Source organism: Hibiscus syriacus, unplaced genomic scaffold (genome assembly GCF_006381635.1).
Source record: "Hibiscus syriacus cultivar Baekdansim isolate YM2019G1 unplaced genomic scaffold, ASM638163v2 tig00110387_pilon, whole genome shotgun sequence".
Classification (NCBI taxonomy): Eukaryota; Viridiplantae; Streptophyta; class Magnoliopsida; order Malvales; family Malvaceae; genus Hibiscus; species Hibiscus syriacus.
This window is the reverse complement of record NW_024062717.1, coordinates 2,712,460-2,735,048: the sequence shown is the minus strand read 5'-3', so window position 1 is coordinate 2,735,048 and position 22,589 is coordinate 2,712,460. Positions and strand designations below refer to the sequence as shown.

Sequence of the window (22,589 nt, the reverse complement as noted above, 5' to 3'; positions counted from 1 at the left end):
AATATCAAATGATTAAAAATTATCTTTAAACATATACTTCTTTATATGTATATAAAAAATGAAATATGAGTATTTAAACTTTGTTTCAGATCGAAACATTTTCCTACAATGAGAAGCAAAGACAAGCTCCCTTGATTTCAGAGAAACATTTTCCAGATTGCGTGGAAAACATGATTATTAACGGAGTAGTTTTAAAAGCATATATAAAACTCCCAAACAATTACGTAACTTACAACATATTCCTAGGATTCGTCGTCGTCTTTGTTGTCTCAAAAATTCTTAAGCAGCTTCCGGACTTGTTCCAACGTAACAAAAAGCACCACCGTGAACGGTCCCTGTCTGGAGATCGTGGGTATAAACCCTTTATATAATGCCATGGGTCCTTCCCCCTTCACCGTCTTCACAGCACAATCCAAAGCGCCCGCGTACGGCGGCTTTTTACCAGGCTCCACCTTCATGTTCATTACCCTTGTCTTGATCACATCGACGGGATTCGACACCACCGCCGCCACAAATCCAGCTGAAAAACTCGCCGCCACGTGTGTCCCGAGCCCATCTTTCATCCACCCATTTGCCAAAATGATTTCTTTGATCTGATCGTAGGAAGCCAACTGGGAAGCCGTCACCAACATCGCACGGTTCACCGTCAGCGATGAGCCGCGCCACAGGGAGGTAATGCCTTCTTGTTTGCTCATGCGAGTGACAGCGTCGATAACGCTGGTGTAGTTACGGCGCTGAGATGGAGGTAAACGACCGTCGGCTTGCATACGAACCATCGCGACGTCGGCCGGGTTCCCGATGGCAGCGCCGATCCCTCCGGCTATTAACCCAGCGGCAATCTTGCTGGTGAGAGGCATGGTTCTCGTATCCTTATCGGACCATTTCTGTTTCAGGATGTCGTAGATCCCCATCCGGGTAGTGGAATAGAGGGTCTGACGGAGCATGGTGGCAGAGACCCCTGAGAAAAGAGCCGCGACGCCTTCAGTTTTAAATATCCGGATCCCGGTGGCTATTGGTCCAACACGCGATGGTCTCATGTGGACAGCAGTGGAGGCGGCGTTGGTGGATTGAAACGCTAAAGAAGGGCGGACGGATTGAACGGTGGCGTTAGGAATCTGGGTTTCACCCTGGAGTTGCATCCGAACTTTGATTAAATCAAGTGGGTGGGTTGAACATCCAGCCACGATTGATGCAATGCCTCCTTCAATGAAACCTTTGGCACCTCCCATTCTAATTCTCTTCAACAAAAACTTAATCTTCTTTTTAACAAATTCGGGAAAAGAGATGGAAATAAATGAAGTATTGAAAGCAGGAGATGAAAATCTAATGAACAAGAGTGAGCAACGGTGGGCCTTTCAGACATAAGCTTATAAATATAGCATAAGCAATGGAAATGGAAATGGATGGTTTAACTGCGATATGGGAAAGTTGTGTATTTATAGCTCAGCCAGGTGGGAGATGATGAACTCTTGTGTGCCTACTTGCTCTATGGACTCTTCCCTTCACTCTAATTTTGTTCTTACTCACTCCACTATGCTTTTTATTTCATATTCAACCCTACACTTTAATTTACCATCTTTGCTCCTTTGTTTTTATAATCATTTTAATTAATCTAAATTGATAAAATAGTTAATTACATCACTAGTCATTAAACTATTGCATCCTTTTTTTTTATTTTGGTTACCAAATAAGTTCTTTTACAAATTTAATTATTGATGTTAGTTTTTTTTAATCAATAATCGTTAAGTTTTAACGGAGATAGTAGTGTGACATGATATAATAACAGTTTTAGTTTTCAAAATTTTCACATCCCGTCAATTTGATCATAGTTTAAAATGATTCAATAAATTTAACTTTCGTTATTTAACAATCCTATCAATTTAGACTTTATTTTTTTAGAGAAAATAACTTCAGTGACCGAAAATGCCTTATAATATATGATTTTAACCAATTTTTTTGGATTTGCAAAATAAAAAACCCAACAAATTCGCAACGCGATTTCAAATTCGCAACACGAACTCCAATTTCGCAACACAGTTTTCAAATTCGCAACTCAGTTTTCAAATTCGCAACTCGAATTTCTTCTTCGCACGATTTTCCAAATTCGCAACGCGAGAGTCTTTTTCACAACAAGATTTTATAATTCGCAAAACAAGTTTATTTTCGCAATGCGATTTTTTTTTCGCAACACGAATATTAATTTTGCAACACAAATATAAATAATATATCTCGTAATTCGCAACTCATAACCTAAACCCCTAAATCGTAACTCAGTCTCATCTCCATCTCTCACTCTCTACGACGACATCCGTTCCCATCTCCGACGAAATCCGTCCCCATATCCGACGACCCCCCTCCATCTCCATCTCTTAGAGCCACCCTCTCACAACCATTCACGGCCATAAATGGAAAATCAACCACCGAGGGTTAGTTTTTTTAATTATTTTTATTTTAAAATTTTTGTATTATTATTAGATTTTTCATATTTAAATTGATGATAAATTTACTCATAATTTCAATATATAGATTAACCATTTCACTTAGATTGCTAAATAAATTCATTCGGTTACTGCCAATACTGCTAAATTGTTTAGTCTTTAACCCTGTGAAGTTAGTATTTGTCTTTTGGTTGAAGTAATGTAATTCATTCAAGTTTCAATTTGCAGATGAAGAGTAGTTTTTGAAACTTAAATTCGCAACACGAAAATGAAATTCGCAACGCGATTTTAGTTTTCGCGTTGCGATTTTCGTGTTGCGAATTTCATTTTCGAATTTCGATTTTCATGTTGCGAATTTAAGTTTCAAGAATAAACTACTATTCTTCTGCAAATTGAAACTTGAATGAATTGCATTACTTCAACCAAAAAACAAAGACAAATACTAACTTCTCAGTGTTGCGAATTTGAAAACTGAATAAACTACTACTATTCTAGAATGTTGTCCTTGAACCTGCACTAAACCTATATGTTGTCCTTTTAAATGTTTATATAAGTGCTTACTTCTGGAATGTTATCTGATGCATTTTGTGAACTATGATAGAATAATGACTTGGGTGAATACCGGGCTAGTTTGAAACATATTTGGCTATATTTTCCCTGTTTAATATCATGTATGTCTATTGTGTATAATTTGTAGTTTTTGGTATATTATTAGTATATCTAACTTGGTATGTTTATTGTTTTTGTTAGGATTTTTTTTCGGCTGCATTGACTTTAAGTAATAAATTAAGCCTAGCCACTACAATTGCGTCGACATTTACACATGTCCAAAGAAATTTGTTTGAGAATACTTGTTTCGGGTCATGGCTGAAAGTACAACATCCAGGTAGAGATGTTATGTCGACTCATTTGTTTCTTCAGACCATGACTAACGATCTACCCGAGGGGATACAACGTGGTGATTAGGAGATATGGTTTCATTTTCCACCGGCGTATACTCGTTTTGGGCGGGAGGAGTTTTGCTTAGTCACTGGTCTACATTTCAGACGACACGATGAATTAGGTCCGTACACTAGTCATATCGTCCTCCCATCATGGTTATTTCGGGTTTTTCCTGAGCTGGCAAAGGTGAAGGCCACTTTACACGTTGACGATTTGAGAAGATTACTTCTTAAAGATGGTTTTACTCGGATGAATGACCTTAATGTTGTCCGAGTATGCCTTTTGTTACTTTTGTATGCCAGTTTTTTAGCCAAAGAGGGAAGACAACCTATTTCTCAGGATTTAATATTATTGGTAGATGACCTAGATGCATGGAACGTGTTTCCGTGGGGTTCATATCTATGGAAAACTACTTGGAAAAAATTGTCGTCTGCCTTTGAGGACCATCGTAGTTTGCGTGGGCATGGTTCCAAATACACTTTGGTAGGCTTTATTTGGGCCTTTAAGGTAAGAATTTCTATATAATGTTTCCAAAATTAATTATTTAACAATTACTAAAATTAATGTTTGTGTATTATATTGTTTGTAGATTTGGATATTTGAGGCATTTACAGCATGCGTACTTATGCCATCAAGAATTCAAATGATATTCTTAGGGCTATTACATGGAAGAGGATTCGGTTGTTGGATTGGGAAGATTTACTACCATATACAACGATCAATGATGTAAGTTAACATAAATACTACCATATATAAACAAGTTATTACTAGTAGACTTTTGACTTTGTTTGGGCTTTTATATTGTTAGGAGTCAAACTATCCAATACAAACATTGACACCCACAGAGGCTGAACTTGCCACTGATTGGTGGCAAGCTAGTAGGCATTTTTTTTATGGGACGGATGATGAGCACCCCCCACTTTTTCATCGAGTCGATTCTTCAGCTCGAAACCAAGATCCATCTCCTCATCGAGTCGATTCTCCACTTCAACACCGAGATCCATGACCTGATTAAGCTGATTCTACACCTCGACAACAAGATCCATCACCTATTCCATCACATCATCGACCCTCTTCTCCACCATCACCTCATGATAGACGACCGGAAAAGATGCCACGATATTTATCTCCCCGTTCTCCACCTCCATGGGATGAGTTAGGTGCTTTATGTGATGAGGTCGGTGTTTTACGTGATGACAATGGTGCATGGAGTGATGAGGTAGGGTCTTTACGTGGTGAGGTAGTTGTTTTACGTGATGAAAATGGTGCTTTAAGTGGTGAGATAGATGCTTTACGTGATGAGGTCGGTGCTCTACGTGAAATTGTTTCGTCGTTATAGAATGAGGTTCATACTCTACGCAAGGAGGTAAGTTTGTTTAATTTTATAAGAAATGCTATACTAAAAATGCAAATAACTTTTTTTGACATTATTTATTTATTTACTGATTTATGTATTAATTTATTTTTAGCGGCCCGATGAGGTAGTTACTTTACGTCGGGTTTTTCTTGCACGACGGGGTTCACGCATCATACATCATGGACCTACCATTACGTCTCCTTTCACCCTAATATTTCCAAGACTACGTAAGAAGAAGCCTGATCCACCTGCAGCCGTTTAGGTTCCACCTCCCATTATTCAGGATTCACCTCTCATCGTTCAAAAGGCCCCTCCCATCGTTCAGGATCTACCTCCTATCGTTCAGGATCCACATTCCATACTATGTCGACATATTGGTAAACCCCCTCTTATGCCCGGTATGATGGATCAGATATGACTTTCGTATCAGTTACCGGCCAGTACCATTCCTCAGCACGAGATATGGTCACTGAGGCAAAACACGTCTTAAACAATTTATATGCTTATTAAATCCACTTCCCGATAAGCTTTTATAGCCTTCCAGTATGTCCATTTGTGATTTTTTATACCAACAAACCTTGATTTTATATTTCTGTACAAATGAACACCACAAAGTCCATGAAAAACATCTGGGAAACACCTTCTAATAGCGTTGTCAATTGAGTTTTCCCTATCAGATATGATTTTCAGATTGCTAATAGGACTTATGCAATCCCTAAGATGCCCCATAAACCATGTCCATGAATCAGAGGTTTCAGATTTGCCAACCCCGTAAGCTATTGGTAGTATCCCATTGTTAGCATCCATGGCTACTGCTATTAAGTTTACTCAAAGGTATCGACCTTTCAAATGTGCTCCGTCAACTATAATAACTGGGCAAATGCAAGTAATAAACAAACGAATCTACAAAATAATATACACAAGAAATATAATCATTTAAATGTGAAATGCATGTAACTAACAAAAATGAGTCAACAAAATTATATTGATTTACTAACCACAGCACCAATGGCAATAAACAACAACTCAAAACTTGTATCTCTATCTTCTTTGATATGAGTTACCGACCCAGGATTTTTCAGCTTTAAATTGTGACAATAAGCCGGTAGTTGGGCAAACGATGCTTCTGGCGACCCCCTCGACAATTCCAATGCATAACATTTGGCTCTCCAAGCTTGAGAGTATGAGATACTAATCTTGAACGGAGCATTCATGTCAGTCATAATTTCATGTCCCCGATATACCCTGCCATTCAAAAACATTTACCCAGCCAGAAAACCATAAACACCTTTTTGTTTGCCTGTCTATGGTGAGGAAAAGCTTGGGTTCTTGAACATGTATGTTTATCAATAAAAGTCCTAACTTGAAACATTTCACAATCTTTTATCCTCTTTGCAATCATACGCCACGTATAGTTTTTGTCAATCCTACACTTTGTTTCGAAACGATCTTTGCTTGATTTGTTAACTTTTAGTTGATACACATCTTCCACACATTTCGTGTAAAAAGTTATCTTCAAGTATTCCTTTGCATCAAAACAATCATCTTTCTTGATACGAATAACTTTTGTGTAACAATCAACTGCTATCTTTACCAACTCTTCTTCCGATATCTGAAGTAATTCTGGCATATTCCAGTTATACTCCTGTGGCTCTTTCTTCTTCTTCTTTTCTTCGGGGACTTGTTCTTATTCTTTTTCTTCTTCAGGGTTATATGAATTATAAAATGGATGTTCAACATATTTATTCACAGCCGTAACTTCCTCCTCATTATCATCAACAACATCTTCCTCGGCAGCAGCTGTTTCATCATCAAAATGCGGGTATTGACAAATATCAAAATTATTACAAGCAGGGTCTGTTTCTTCTTCTGAAACATCATCAAAATCTGAGTATTGACAAAAATCAAAGTCCGAGTATTGACCAAGATCAAATTTCGAATACTGACTAGTACTCACAATTTTTTCTGTTGGCTCATCATCGTCTAACTGGTCAATACGAAAACCGGAATTCGGTGCTGAAAGTTGATTGAGATTTGGATTAGGGAAAAGTTGTGGATTTTGAGATTGTGTTTGGTATTGGAAATGTGGTGAAACAAAATTTTCTTGGTGATGAAATTGTGGTGGAACCATGAAATTTTGAGGTTAATAAAAAACATTGTACATTGTGAGCACCATAAACTGGGGCTGAAGAACTTAGTTGATTACTACCCGTTACTGACCCAACTTCACTACTTATAGGTTCAACAACATACAATGTAACATCATCTTGCGAAACACTAATGTAAGCAATGAATCGTTCAACATCTTCATTGTCGGTTAAAAAATAAACTTTACCTTTTCTCTGATAAGATAGCCTAAATCCACTTAGATGCTCTAAATTCAATTTCTTTGAAACACGTAACATTAGAGTTTCAAAAGTTAACAAATTTAATGACAATTTTAGTTGAATATTCATGGGTAAAGACATATATTGTAAAACACCATTAACATTCTCCCATGACCCTCCATAACACAAATCTATCCAAACATGATCAACATTAGATGATTTCATTCTACAAATTGTAAATTAATTGACTAAACAAACAAGCTATAGATATCATCACTAACTTAGAGAAAACATACCTTTATTAAGTTGATACTTGATAATTTGGGAGAGAAATCATTGAAAAATTATATAGAAATAAAATTATGTAAAAAAAAATTAGAGATGGGGAAGGATGTCGTCGGATATAGGAAATGATGTTGCTGGAGAGAGTAAGAGATGAAGATAGACTGAGTTGCGATTTAGGTTATGAGTTGTTGTTGTTGTTGCGTAGTTTATATACCCAAAAAATTCGTGTTGCGAAAAAGAAATTCGAGTTGTGAAAAAGAAATTCGTGTTGCGAAAAAGAAATTCGTTTTGCGAATTCAAAAATCGAGTTGCAAAATTAAAAATCGTGTTGCGAAAAAGAAATTCGTGTTGCGAAATTGTCAAAATCGAGTTGCGAATTTGGAAAATCGCGTTGCGAAAAAGAAATTCGAGTTGCGAATCTGAAAACTAAGTTACAAATTTGGAAACTGTGTTGCGAATTTGTTGGTTATTTTTGCAAATAAAAAAAATTGGTTAAAATCGTATATTATAAGGCTGAATTTATTTTCTCTATTTTTTATTCAATACTACAGTGAAAATATTACCCCTTAAGCCTTTATTTTTTCAAGATAAAATCAAAATATTTAAAAAAAACGAAGAAAAATTGTTTCAAATGAACCTAAAAGCTTAATATCAATTATGATTAAAACAATATCTTTTTATCATTACACTACAAAATTAACGAGTAAAATTCAGAATTTTTGTTATTGAAGTAATATAGGATTACAATTGCATTATATTTTAAGCTTTAATGTATTTGAAATCATTAAATCAATCACTATAATTTAATGAAACATCATTTTAAAAAAACAAAAACGAAAACTTGTGAGTCAAACCCATGCTTATTTATATTTATCCTAAAAAGAAGAAGAAAAAAAACACTTGTGATTTGGGGCAGGCTTTTCTAGTTTTAAGCTGCTGAGGTGGCTCGTAGTCATTGGGTAATTCAGTTAGGGCCCCACTTTGAATAAAATATTAAGTTGACAAAACAAATGCGTCGCCTGAGAGATTCGAACTCTCGCGGGAAATCCCATGTACTTAGCAGGCACACGCCTTAACCACTCGGCCAAAGCGACGGCCGTTTCACGTAACAAATAAAGTTTATTTAAATTTAAATCTAGTTTGGATATTACTCACGACCCCAAAAGGAGATTAAATAAGTATGGAGACCGACATTGAAGGGGATAAATGTAAATGCCGAAAGTATATATATTCTTCTTCACGAACTTTGTTTTACAAATTATATTCCATTTTTCCATCTGAACTTTCTTTTATTTGTTTATTTTGCATGGTTTGTTCTTGCTTTTGTTACTCTAATACTTGAATCCTATGAATATTTATTCAACCTAAGGAGGAAAATCACACACTAATACCTACTTTCAACTTGCTGGCATTGTAGTTTGTTTGCACCAGATATTGCAGCTCTAAAATTTGCTAACCTTGGAAAATTTAAATCACCTAGGCTATATACTGACTACATATATGTTTGAATGAACACGATCCATCCAAAACAACCTAGTTTTCAGAACATCTCTTAGGATTGATATAACCACAAGGGACAATGTCACGAACAAGATAATCCATTGTGTTTCTTCACTCATTGTCATTGCCTCCTCGTCTTAATTTTCGCAGCCCACAGCATCATCTATATCAAGTTGCTTGTCATTCACTACCATTGCTCTTATCATAGCTTATACTTCATTCAAACAGCCAGATCGGCTGGGCAAGTTGACTATGCAAGTGTAGTGTTGTACCTTAGGCTTTATTCCGTATTTCCCTGTCGTCAAGTTTCCTGAACCCATTGAGTAGCCTTAATGGTTAAAAGGAGTGTTATTCTTTCTTAAGGTCATAGATTTGGGCAATTGCGTCTATAGGATACGTGTGCGTTGCCAATGCTTAAGAAAATTTATGAATAAATACTATTTTGTAATCATCACATATTATTAAAAAAAACTAGAGTTCTTTTATGTTTAAGCCCACCATGACTGCAAGCTCAAGAAAGTAACATCATTTGGCTCCAATCCTTCCTTCTCCATCTGTTCAAACAACTCAACAGCTTCCACTCCTCATCCATGAAACACATATGCAACCATCATCGAGCTCCATGATATCACGAAAACCTTAATAGAATCTTCCAGGCAACCGCACCTTGAATACAAAATGCCACTACTTATTTAACCCTAAACCAAAATGACATCGTTTCACATATATAAGGAAACAGTCGTTAATTCCATGCAAATATGTATAAACTGTGCCTAAATACCAAAAATTTTGTGCATATGATTTACTAGGCAAGGTGGCACGATTGTTAAGCAAGTTTCAACGTAACATTCGGATATGATTAGTAAATTAAAGGGAAATTGGGATTTTACTTAAAAAAGATATTCCTAATTCAAGCTTTTTTTTAACGGTTAATAACAAATGCGATTTTGGCAAGTTACGAGGTATTATCAAAGTTAAATTCCAACAAGAATTGCTCAAGGAGTACCCAGGAAGTTTAAAGAATAAACCAATGATTAAATGGAACACACCATGGAACTGATATATGTTCGCCATTTGCTCCCAACTATCTCGTGTCATTGCTGAACAGGAGCCGCTTCCTTTTCCAGCACATTCCGAGCAGGACAGTACCAAATGTGTATATGGAGGAAATCGGAAAGCAAAAACCTATCTCGATTTCCGTCGTTGCCATCAGCTTCTAAAAATACATGCTGGGTTGCTAGCTGCTACAGGTGCTATAGACTCTTGTGCAAGCTTTCTGCTTCCGCTTGGCCAGTACAAAATAAGTATAGGATCCGGTTGCAGCGACAATAAAGACGCCGATAAAAGTGCATACGGTTGTAGCACAAACATACAGGTACCTGGATGAATTAACATTAGATTTACCACATGCAAAGTAATAGGAATTCCAACCAATCAAATACTTTGATGTCTTTTCTTTTTAATATAAAATAGGTTATGCAAGGACAAGAACACCGGTTATTCATGCAATTTGCCATCATTCAATATACATGCATGCTCAGGTACATTTCAATCATCCAAGAGGAACATAGATTTCCAATGACGACTTCAAACTTACTTGGGTGAGAAAACACTCCAAACGAACAAATGATTCTGCATTAACAGCAATACGACTGTGTATGCAGTCAAGAGAATTGAATTTATGACCAGCGGTACAAGGCAAGGAAAACCAAGCATCATCATGAGAAGATCTCCAGCATTTTCTTTCTCAGGTATAACAAGATGGGCCATGCTTTTTGTAGAGATGCACATTACAAGGCTGAGAAGAATAAACATGGGTGACGCATAGGTGATAACAAACATTAGAATGCCCGACAGGAACGTTGAGTGGTTTGATATGCCCTTGCAATGAGTAAAACATTGGAAAGTTAGATGGTTAATGTTAATGCCTTAAATTTCACATGAAAAGCAAATATCTAGTTTGCATATAAATCTTTCATTTCAAAAGGGGAGAAGAAAAGCCTTGCATTCAAGCATATGTATTAAAAGTGAGCAAGTAAACAATTACATACAATGAAAGCACCAGCAACATCAATAGTAGCAAGTGTATTGCTATTTCCTAGAGCAAAATGACCAGCCATTCCCAAGTAGTAAAATCCTGCAATCTAAGAGATCAAAATACTGATATTAGTGCCAGAAAGCTGTTGCTTATTTAAAGAGTTCTTAAAAGCAATTTCACATCTGTTCAACTTTAATACCAATACAAGAATAGCTGCTTTCAAGACAAATATTTGCTCTCTGTTCATGTATGTAAATGTTCAATTTCTACTATTTGATTATCGACAAATTTAGAGTTCTAACCATCAGAATTTGAAAGGAGGGGGGGGGGGAATGAACATGAAGAGAACTGTGTCAACGATGATATGATGCCCACTGAGGAGAACATACATCTCTATGAATTAATGACACAAGCAAGCCGAAAATCTAACCATCAGAACCATGAATGCCATAAAATGAACAAACTAATTTTCTAAACTGAAACTAAAAATTCAAGAGTTTCTCTTCCTTACATGCTGCTTTCTAAATATCCCACTTCAAAAAGTTCTGCTATCTATTTATGGACCATTGCATGAAAAATACTAGCCTTTAACATGAATGTGGAAGTAAAAATCAGTCAGAAAAGTATCATCTAGCAACTGACCTCTACCCATTCTTTATGATGTGTTCCACTTCTAAGAAAATAAAGCACGCTGGCCACCGTTTGCAAAAGAAGCAATAATATGGGTGTTGTATTGATTGGCTGTTGAAGCAACAATTGCAGAAGACACCAACATAATATGTACGCCCATCCAATCACATATAAAGAATCTCTGAATTCCACCAATGGGAACTTCTCTTGAATGCTAGGGAAAAATGGAGGTGAAATGGTGTTATCAGTAGGTGAAATCTTAGAGGTCGAGAGAGGAATAAGCCATGGCAAGGCCACCACAGTCCCAATTGTTGTAGCACCAAGAATTGCATAGATTATTTGTACCAATAAGGTAGCACCATAATTAGTTGACGAAAATGTAAAATCCTGATATCTTGTGATATGCAGCAGAACCAACAACCCAGATATCAGAAAAATAAGTCTAACCATCTGAAAATATTTTCCTTTGGATTCTATTGAAAATAGAGCAAATAAACCTATGCTAATCACCAGAATGGCAGATATTAGTTGAAGTGGTTTCACATATTGACTCCCAGCCTGTTCAAGCCATTTAGAAATGTCAGGAAGACTTGTCCAGTTTACACCACCTTGATGCCAGCCTCTCAAAATCCTTCCAGAGATAAGCAGCAGAAAGATGCAACATATTCTAAAGTAACCTTCTCCACTTTTTCCTTTTTGCATGGGAAAAGAACTCTGCAAACCAACTGATGAAAGGGACTGTGCTGTTTTACGGAGTAAGAGGAGATAGAATGTGGATATAAAAAAATACCATATATAGTGCTCTTCCTCTACCATAGAACTTGATGTCATACATGTAACAAGGATTAAGACAACACTGATAATGAATGTCTCATCGAAAGACCAACCATTCATACTATCATTTAAGTTTGAGGCTTGTTGCTTTCCTCCATGGTAAATTTCTCTGAGCCGACAAAACATCAGGTTTGATAACATTACACTTGAGATAAACATTGTTGCCAGTCCCAGTACAAGTACCTTAACAGGTTTCTGCCCACACATAATTGGAAAAAAAGGAAAAAGAAAAAGAAAACAGTTAAGGATAAAAAGAAAAATAAATTAATATCTTTAAGAAAAAAGTAAATCTTTCGTTTAGACCACACTGAATATCACCAATTAATTTCAGTTAGCTCAGAAACTTGTTGAAAAAGAATATACATACATCAGTAGTTCTTCGTGATAACCACTCACTTGCAGATTTCAGAAACTTGTAATATGCTGCTGCAGTACTTCTGTAATCTTTGTTGCTAGAGGACCTACAAGTTATGAAACAAACGGAATTTGGAATATTTTAACAGGATATCATTTCATCATTGGGATACTAAAATAGTCTTGTCACGTAGAAAACCCACTCAAAGCCCCTCTTAGACTTCCAAGAGGTGTATAGAGCTGCCGCTTCCATATACAAGCAACAAAGCATATTCTCTGTCGTATGATTGCACTCACTCGAATCTGAACTCTGATGATCATAAAATGCATCACAGGGGAAATTTCTGCATGGTAAACCTGACAACTGAGCATGCAACAATCTAAGTAACTGCCAAGCATTCAACTCCAGGGCCCTCAGATGTTGGTCCTCTGATTTCATCAAAAGGAATGGAATTAGATAAGCATCTATATGGGCCTAAAGAGGAAGATATTTATTTTCTACATTGAAACATCCTTGAATTCCTCCCCATATCACTTAAGACTAGAGGATAACAATTTGGCCCAAACTCAACCAGTTCCAAATACACACATAGTTACAGTTTAGCTTCTTTTGCTGCACACTATGCATAGCTGTAAATGTGCAATTCCATGAGTCTTCAACGGTAGCAGCGTCTTAAAGTAGAGGAATAGTGCAATGCACATATGAAAAACATTATCATACTCGTAAAGATGAAAACACATCACTCTGTTATCATCTAGGAGCAAGGGTGAAGCAATCTCTAGGAGAATTTCATTCTCTAATCTCTATTAGAAAATAATGTCCACCTTTTCCCCCAGTTCTTTCAAGACAAATCAAGGTACTATCATTACCACCTGGAAAATTACCTAATCCAAAACCAAAGCAAAGCTCTATCAGCTAAGGAGAGTAGATATAAACCTTTTAGAGAATCAAAAGCTTCTCTAATCATCACACCGACATTGTTTTTAGGGATTGGAACGCCAAATAGAAGAGCCAAGGTTGGTGCAATGTCAATCTGCATAAAATATTATGTACATTAGACAACCTATTATAAACTAAAGTACAAAAAATATAATAGCATAGTTAATCACTCTTGAACCCCATTCTTATATTTGGAAGTTCATGACGCTGTTAAAGCACCTATGCACTCAGTAATGAGTGAGAAGTTTGTGATACAGCTTGAGCAAACAAATAGAACTACTAGAAACAATTAATAGCAACAATATAATGTTTTGAAGTTCCATTTGATTACCTGTTTAATGACTGGCGCATAGTCAAAGACATGATTCCTCAGACCAATAAAAAGAGCTAAAGAGTCAGTTTCTTCATATGTAGAACCCCCATGATTACCATTTTCTGTCATGCCATGATCACTTACTATCACCTACATGTGAAATAAAATGAAGATATATCAGTAAATAAAAAATATCAGATGATTCAATATAATTCACAAAGGAAACAATAAATAGATCTAAATATAACCAAGTACTTGCATCAAATAAAAGAAAGCAACATGAAACATGAGGTGGTTAGGGATCAATTAGCATCAACCAAAAATCTCATTTATTTATTACGATACAAGTTTTCCTAGACCAGAAGTGCGTACACGGGCATGCATACATGCTAGTGAAAAGAGATTATTGAAACAAGCCAAATGAACTTGAGACTTAAGCCAACCTGAATTTTACAATGGATAGAAAAACATAGCTCTGCTTTTGGAAAGCTTACCTGACACTAAATACTGCTCTAGAATAAGAAACCTTGAAACATAGAGAGACCGAAGTCCATGTCATTTCACAACACAAGGTATAGATTTAATAAAGAAGTCTCAACTTATTACAATAGTCAAGTTCTTAGATCCTATATATAAAAATCTCTTCAAATCAAAGCTCTGAAATGGTCTATGTGAACAAGTGTTAGAACACCTAGTTTGACAATCAAGGCTAATTATATACCAGAATGGACCAATTTTCCATTCAAAGTCGATTAAGGATATCGATAGCTTTCTAAACACTACATTCCTATCAGAAATTGCCTAGAAAAAGCTTGCATATCATTTCCAGTTCAAAAACTGTTGATGACCATTATGGACGATAACTTACAACCATGCAAATAAGCACACACACTCCCTTTAGCAATTAGCTTGCAAAAACTTCTGTATGCATTCCCTTCTGGCCTTTCCTCCTGTTACAGATTTGTAGGCTAAATCTTAGGATTAATATATATCGTATTTAATGTAGGATATTACATTTTTAATGTAGAATATTAGTTTACATATCATAGGACCTTTATACTTGTATATATACCCATAATGTTGACGAATAAAGATATGAGAAAACATTCTATTTCAAAATTCTACATGGTATCAGATGATCTAAATCAATTTTAGGGTTTCAAAATTAGGTTTTTTGGTGGGCTTTTTGGGTGTCAAAAAGTGCTTACTGCCGTGCTTCAAAGGACAGCTTTTGGAGGCTCTTCTGTCGACACTACTAGCACAGGGATGTCCACTGTGCGCCAATATTATCAATTGGTCTAATATTGATGGTGGGCCACTAGACTTATTATCAATTGGTTTTAGGTAGCATACTTAACAATAAGCAAGTTTGCTCAAGCACAAGCCTTTCCGATATTATCCCGTCACCATCTGGTATGTAAGTTTTTACGCTAAATAATAATCACAAGTACATAGACGTTATTTTACAAAATAATAATCACAAGTTTGAATCCAGGTGCAACTGTCAAATAACAAACATAAGAAGTGGTGGATCTAAATTGATGAATGAAATGTCAAATTTACAATGTTAAATCATCCAATTTACCCCAACATCTTAGGATGCTCCTGGATCATAGATCAGCTCATCAATAAGATTTTGAAAAAGTAAGATGCAATTATTTGGTCATCTATCAGTCTGATATCAGTAATTCAAGAAGCATTAAATAGAACAAACCAAAAGTGCTCGCCCTCGACGATTTCCTTGGGATTGATTAATACTTGAATGGATCAGCTTCACCACCTCATCCATCTCCTTAAGTTTTGGGACCATCAACACACTAAGAAAGATGAATAAACATGCAAGTGAAGTTAAAAAAATACAACAAAAATGTTACAAATCTTTTCCCACTATGGAAACTAATATGAATATCAAGTAACAAAATGGGGCAAAAAAATAACATAAATAAGATGGGTAAATTATACTAGCATCTTTGAGTTTCATCGTATTTAGGGATAGCAGCGGAGCAGTGGGAGAATTGCCTTACCCACCTCTGCTCCACTCTTGAAGAGATGTTGGAAATATCCCCTTCCATGGACGTCAATTACATCCATACCCGCTCCACACTGATCCACGCCACAATTGCACTTTTTTTAATAATAATTTTTAATTTAATATTATAGCAAAATATGTTATAATTTATTCATAAACATAATTTCAATATATATAGTTCTTTAGTGTATATATATATATGATCCATTAAATTCTTGTATTTGTTTCCTTTTAGTACGTATATCTAGCATATATATTAGAAAATTATAAAAGATAATATAGAATATTTTATAGTCCAAAATAGTAATTTCAAAAGGTGGGGAAAGGCAGTGCGAAGCAATAATTTGCCAAAACAGCTCCGTTTCACCGCCTGCCTCCATGTTTTTAACAAAAGAACTTCTCCATTCCAGAGCAGAGTGGCACGAAATCTGTGGAGTGGATTGATGCCATCCCTTATCACATTAGACCTCAATCATTAATTTTTTTCTCGAAATCGTGATATAAGGATACTGCATTAACAATTACACCACATCCGACACAAGACATAAAATATTTTACACTTCAAACACAAAGCATCCTGGAAACAGCATTAATAGGAAAAGCTAAGAGATTATTTGAATAATCACAATCTGTAGTGCTAAAGGGAAAAAAGCAGACAAATAATGTCCCCGAAAAGCAGAAAAAGCTATACTGATGAAAGGCATAAATTAACCCAATACATGATTCTTATATTTACAGTTAGTAAATAATTCACCAAATATGTCGACAAGCTCACATTGTAGATTATGCAGTGACCCATTTCTAGATTTTTAATTATATTGCTCTCAATTGTATGTATCATTACTTTATCCAGCCTTTTTGCATGACATCTAGACCCATAAGAACAATTTGATCCAAGTTAAACGAAGAAGGGAACTTTGAAAAGGCATTAGTCTGCATAGGGAAAAAATGAGAAAAAGGATATTTTTACCTATTTATCCTATAAAGAAAGAATCAATGTAAAGCAACATCTTGATCATTGAGTAAAACACAACTTGTGCCAAAATGCTGCATTTTCATGATTGAACGTAGGTAGTGCCACAATACTGGTTATACATGTATAGCATAAAATGTCTAGTCATTTAGGTTTTAATGACGTGTGTATTTATGTGTGTCAATTGTAAAAGACATTTTTCTTTTGGGTTTTGATTAAATATCTAGTGTAACAGCTGGGGATGAAAATGCATTTCAAGAACATGTTGCCTCAGAATTCAGTTGTAGCCTAAATTGAAGATTAAGAATGAAATTTAGCTAAAATGAAGATAAAGGAATAATAATATAAAGCAATACCTGCTCCGCCCACCGATATGCCCAACATGATCCAATCCAAGATAATGCAGAATCTGGAAATAGTACCAATTAAAATTGTGCTACAATGGAAGTGAAGTAAACCACCAAGAAAACCATAACTCGACAATTAAATTTTCAACATAGCTTTCAGAATCATGAAATACAATAGTACTGCAATTTTATATTGAGCAACCTTTGCATATCCAAATAGCAACTTCTAATTCCCATAATACAAAGAGTTTATCAAGAGCATTTAACTTCAGCAGAGGAAACAGAAAAGATTGAAAACAAAGGTGCAATCAGGCTGATGCTTCTGTTATAATAACATAATATACGATAATCAAGGTGAGCAATACGGAAGTACAAATAGTTCGGAGAATATAACAAATAAGCACGTCCAGTCTAACACAATAAATCCTATCAAACTAAAAAGAGAAAACCGTGCAAACAGGAAAACTCTCATTCTGCTCAATCTAGAGCCATTTCTTTTACTGCATCATGAATCATATTTTACCATTGTCAATATAGAATGTACTGGAATTAATTTTTAGTTATTGTAGAATTTGACAAGAAGCACCTGAAAAAATACATGCTCACATCCTAAACAGAAAGAAATAAAGCAGAAAATAAAAGTTCCCATCTTACACAGATCATTAGGTCACTACAGTCTGTATTGAGCATCAATGAAATGCGGCAAAAATCTCCATGCAGAAAAAAGTAAAAAAAAAAAAAAAATTCACAGCGACCAACCTAACCAACATTATCATAATAGCGTTAATGGAAAGACCGGTAATAATGAACCTCTTAAAGGAAGGTAGAAACTAGAGTACTTAAGTTTACATCTTTCCAACATTATTTTGATCTAACCAGCATTATCATAATACCAACAGTATTTCAAGATATTTCCTTTTAGATCATTGAAAAATGCTAACCAAAAGATTCCAGTCATCTTTCCAAAGTTCATCTCCCAAATGTCGTGAAACGTTTTGATCTACTTGCACAGTATCCTTCACCTGTAACCAGAACAAATTACTTAAAAGTCAGGAATCAGTTTACATAATTTTTATGATAAAGATACAAGACAGCATTCGAAGAATGAGAGATACATAGAAGCTGCTGACACCATCATGCCTTTCGAATAACCTAGGAAACAACTTAATCCATGTTTCATCACCAAGCATCACCATTTTCCAACCAATCCTGAAAAACTGACCTGCCATACAAGTGAATAATGAAGCCCCTCAATAGATTCATTAAAAACAAAAAAAGTCGTCAGTTGCAAAGAACATCAAGGTATTTTAAATCTAACCAAGAAGATTGTCATCCATCATAGCCTGTGTATTAAAGTTGAATGCCACATCCAAGAATCCACCAATTGCACCAGAGACCATTGCCTACTATCACAAGTTAATGCTGTGAGGCTACAACCATATCCCCCCCCAAAAAAACATATACCTTTCTATATTTTTAAAAGGAGTAAGATGAGTTGTTCCCATATCAATTGTAAACTCAGAATGCAGGCATGACTTGTTCCAATGAATGAAACATTTTGGTCCAATGTCCGTTGGCGAATGGCTAATATAATAGGATGGATGAATGTAACATATTCTCCTTTAAGAACAACAAGAAAATTTCGCACCTTTAATCGAGGCATTGTTACAGTTGGAGGGGCAGCCTTAGCATGGTAACCAATAGCCGATCCACTGGCTAGCAATGACTGAGTATAAGGCATTCCCTCCTTAAATTGCTTATTAGGGGGTTTCCCATTTTTTCCAAGCACGAATTCTGCTGGAAGACCATCTATAACCTACAGTGAACTAAACTCCTTGTAAACTATACCAAAAATAAACTCAAATTTACTCTTCAAAATCTAAACCAACAAAACAACTAATACTAACTTACCATTAAAATCAGTCTATCAAACGAAGGAGGAATCCCCGACAATTCCTAAATTAAAGAAAAAATGATCTTCAGAATTTCAAAACAATTGGAAAGGCACAGTTCATTTATTTTCATTTATAAACGACAACTAGAACGAACTTGGTATAACGATTTGAGTTGATCGGACGGCAAGGTCGTGTCGCTTAGATTGCCAACGAAGTCACATGTCGGCGCGTAAAAACTCTCCGAGCCACTGAAGATAAAGCAAAACATTTTAAAAATCAATTGAAATGTTTAGAATTGTGATCTAATTTCAAATTGAAAATGAGAGATCTTTCGTTTTCTAATGAAAATGTTTACCTGGTGCCGGGAAGAGCCGGTTTTACGGGGAAAAAGCCGAAAACAAAAAGGGAAAGGCCGATGATTTGAATTATGACTCCAGTTATGGTGATTACAGACAGTTTAGTGCAGGTAAGAGGCGCCATTTTCTGAGGATTTTAAATTAGGAAACTTTCAAAAAACCAAATTTATTTGAATCAATTGAATGGAATTCAGAAACTGAAGGGGGATAGATTTTCCATTAGCTGAACCTGAGAGCCGATGCATATTTGAATCACGAAGACTCATCGAATAATTAAGGGTAAATATATGACTTGGTACACGAACTACTTTAAGATTCAATTTGATACTTTTTTTCTTCTAATTAAGTACATGAACTCTGTTTTTAATTCGGTACTTTATTAAATTATAGTTGTGGTCTTATTTTGACCATTAAATTATAAACTAATACAAATGATTATAATTAAGCGACTAATTATTAACTGTTAATAGAAATATCGATTTGATAGTGAAGTGAATTTATATAATTACACATTAGGTTATTTGATTCTTATTATTTATATATTTTGTCAATTTAGTGTTTAGTTTTGATTTAATTCAATAAATTTAAGACTAAACTACATAAATAGTCAATAAATTTTGAATAAATATTTTTCTTTTAATAATATTTCAAAAATAACAATTTAATCACTATCATTATCGATTTATAATAAATTGGACAATCGATCAGTCTCATAGGAGCAGAGGTAGCACTGGGCCTACCTAGGCCATGCCCCTGCAAACAGATTTTTTTTTATAATTTTATTAAATTTAAATTTAGTTATAATTTTATTTAATCAAAAGTAAATTAACTAGAGTCTTATTTAATTTTAAATTTAAATATAAAATTTTCTCTTCAAAATCTTATAATAAGAAAAAATATAATTTTATAATTTTATTAATTTTAATTTTAATTTTAATCATAATTCTATCTAATCAAAATTAAATTAATTAGAGTCCTATTTAATTTTAAATTTAACTACAATTTTATCTCTTCAAAATCTTATAACTTATATAATGTGATGGTTTCTCTTTCTTGTTTATTTATATTCATTATGTACTTTTCAAATTCAAAAATTTATTTTTAAAACATGAAAGTAATCGAGTATCTTAACTAAAATTTAAAATTTTTGATGTTCTTCGTAGGTTTTTTATTACTTTTTTTTTTTAAATTTTCATACTTTATTTTTATTTTGTTCTTTAATTACTTATGAATTTGTGGTGATATTAGCGTTTGTTTAGCAATTTTTCAACATCACCTGCATGATTATAATAAAAATTTAAAAGACACTCCTCACATCTTATTTTATTCAATCACAATTATTCATTTTCTTTTGCCTTGATCATAGATGATTTTGGTTTTATGAAAAAGAGGGTTCATCTTGATCAATGAAAATATTATATTTCGAACTATGTATTTTGTTAACATAAAATTTAAAGTCCTTTTAGAACATGCAATTATACTAGTTATAGTTATTAAATTTTAAAATTGAAAGATTATATATATGAGAGATATTAGATAAACTTTATATTATGTTTATATTGGATATGCACGTAAATTTAATAATAAATCATTTAAATATCGATCCGGTATTCAAAATAATTTTTAGAATATTCACTTAGTGTTTAAAACTATTACGAGATACTTGATATAAAATATTTCTTAAATTATACGATATGCATGTTTGAAAAATCAGATTTCATAGAAATTAAATTGAATGATTCTAGATATTGTAAATCTTTTAATATCGATTGGAGTAATAGTTTGTCGAGTAAATCACACTCTATATAAAAATATTTCATAATTTATCTAATATCGGATTCAAAAGTTATATTCGAAAATCACAATCCATATGAAAAAGCATTCAAAATTAACATTAGATTACTATTTTGCATACTGAATGCTTCATTTCCAAATTTCCTGATGTGAATGAGATGTACTAAAAATATAGTGTTTAGATTTGATTTAGAACACCTACATTTGATGTTTAAAATGGATCTAGAAAATAAAATCATCTTGAATCTAAGAAAATCATTTTCTCGAAAATTCACAAAAAAAATAAACTTAATCATTATTGATATTTAAAATTATATGAGAAATAATTTGATAAATAAGATTAGATATATTATAATAAATGTAAAATACCCTATAAATCAGAAATCGCCATTATTGACTTGATTTTTATTTAATTTTTCTATATTATTCAGAAAACTCATTTTAATGGATCAAAACTTGATCTAAAAAGGAAAAACACACACAAGAATTTACCTTACCTTTAAAGTAGAACAGAAATGAGGACAGAATTCTTGAAAATCTTTTTAAAACATTTTAAGATAAAGATGAAAAATAAGAGGGGAATTTGAGAGAATTCTAAGATTTGTTTTTGGAGAAGAAAAAATGTTTGGGATATTTTAGAATCTTGATTGTTAGGTGATAATGAAAATAAATGAAATTATGGAGTATTTAGAGAAATTGATATAAAATTAAGGATAGACAAATAACGAGAATTTAAAACTAATTCAGGAGAAGAAAAGTAATTTTTGAAAAACCAATACAATTTCCTTTGTACAATTTGTAATTTTGATTCTTTAATAAAATATTTTTTCACTAATTAAATATAATTCTTTAATTAAGATACCAATTACAAAATTTTGAGGAAATGCACTTAATTAAAATATTCCATTAATTATTCCAAAAGTTCTTAAGCTCATTTTAACTCAAATTTTATATTATTCTTATTTTATAAAAGGATTCATTCCAAAATCCAAAAATATTTGTTACGCCATAATTTAAGGGTTAGATTTTTCTAAGTTTAAAAATGAATTTTAAAGTAGCATGTTAATTAATAGTTGGGTTCACTAGGAAAATTGAGAAGGCTCAGGGACTTTAGGGGTAAATTTACCCTTCCTTGGTTATTGTAAAATTAGAAGCTTCTGGAGTTAACTTTAAAATTCAGCTTTTGATTGATGTTAATTTTTTTGTAATTTAGAAATGGGAGAACCACACACTAAGG

General features: G+C 34.0%; 2 protein-coding genes and 1 non-coding gene across 11 annotated transcripts; all 3 read right to left on the bottom strand.

Moving 5' to 3' along the window:
• Positions 1-249: 249 nt before the first annotated feature.
• Positions 250-21,559, bottom strand: LOC120122414 (mitochondrial uncoupling protein 5-like). Its single transcript, XM_039141542.1, has 3 exons — positions 21,555-21,559; positions 8,680-8,686; positions 250-1,250 (listed from the first exon to the last, which is right to left on the bottom strand). Exon 3 carries the CDS (start codon positions 1,227-1,229, stop codon positions 270-272), a length of 960 nt encoding a protein of 319 aa, XP_038997473.1. The 5' UTR covers positions 1,230-1,250; positions 8,680-8,686; positions 21,555-21,559; the 3' UTR covers positions 250-269.
• On the bottom strand, positions 8,363-8,443 carry TRNAS-GCU. Its single transcript has one exon. It is a non-coding gene; the product is annotated as a tRNA-Ser (tRNA).
• LOC120122413 (GPI ethanolamine phosphate transferase 2-like) lies at positions 9,848-19,783 on the bottom strand. 9 transcript variants are annotated; one of them, XM_039141536.1, is made up of 18 exons: positions 19,558-19,783; positions 19,357-19,450; positions 19,219-19,263; positions 18,956-19,123; positions 18,626-18,710; positions 18,423-18,529; positions 18,249-18,329; positions 17,317-17,396; positions 15,673-15,775; positions 13,977-14,108; positions 13,643-13,739; positions 12,909-13,134; positions 12,719-12,812; positions 12,405-12,546; positions 11,530-12,242; positions 10,901-10,993; positions 10,447-10,730; positions 9,848-10,228 (listed from the first exon to the last, which is right to left on the bottom strand). In XM_039141536.1, exons 1-18 carry the CDS (start codon positions 19,680-19,682, stop codon positions 10,087-10,089), a joined length of 2,811 nt encoding a protein of 936 aa, XP_038997467.1. In that variant the 5' UTR covers positions 19,683-19,783; the 3' UTR covers positions 9,848-10,086. The 9 variants fall into 9 exon arrangements, with proteins under 9 accessions (XP_038997467.1, XP_038997463.1, XP_038997465.1 ...); XM_039141532.1 differs by having other exon boundaries at positions 11,530-12,546; positions 19,558-19,782; XM_039141534.1 differs by having other exon boundaries at positions 11,530-12,546; positions 12,921-13,134; positions 19,558-19,782.
• Positions 21,560-22,589: the final 1,030 nt, after the last annotated feature.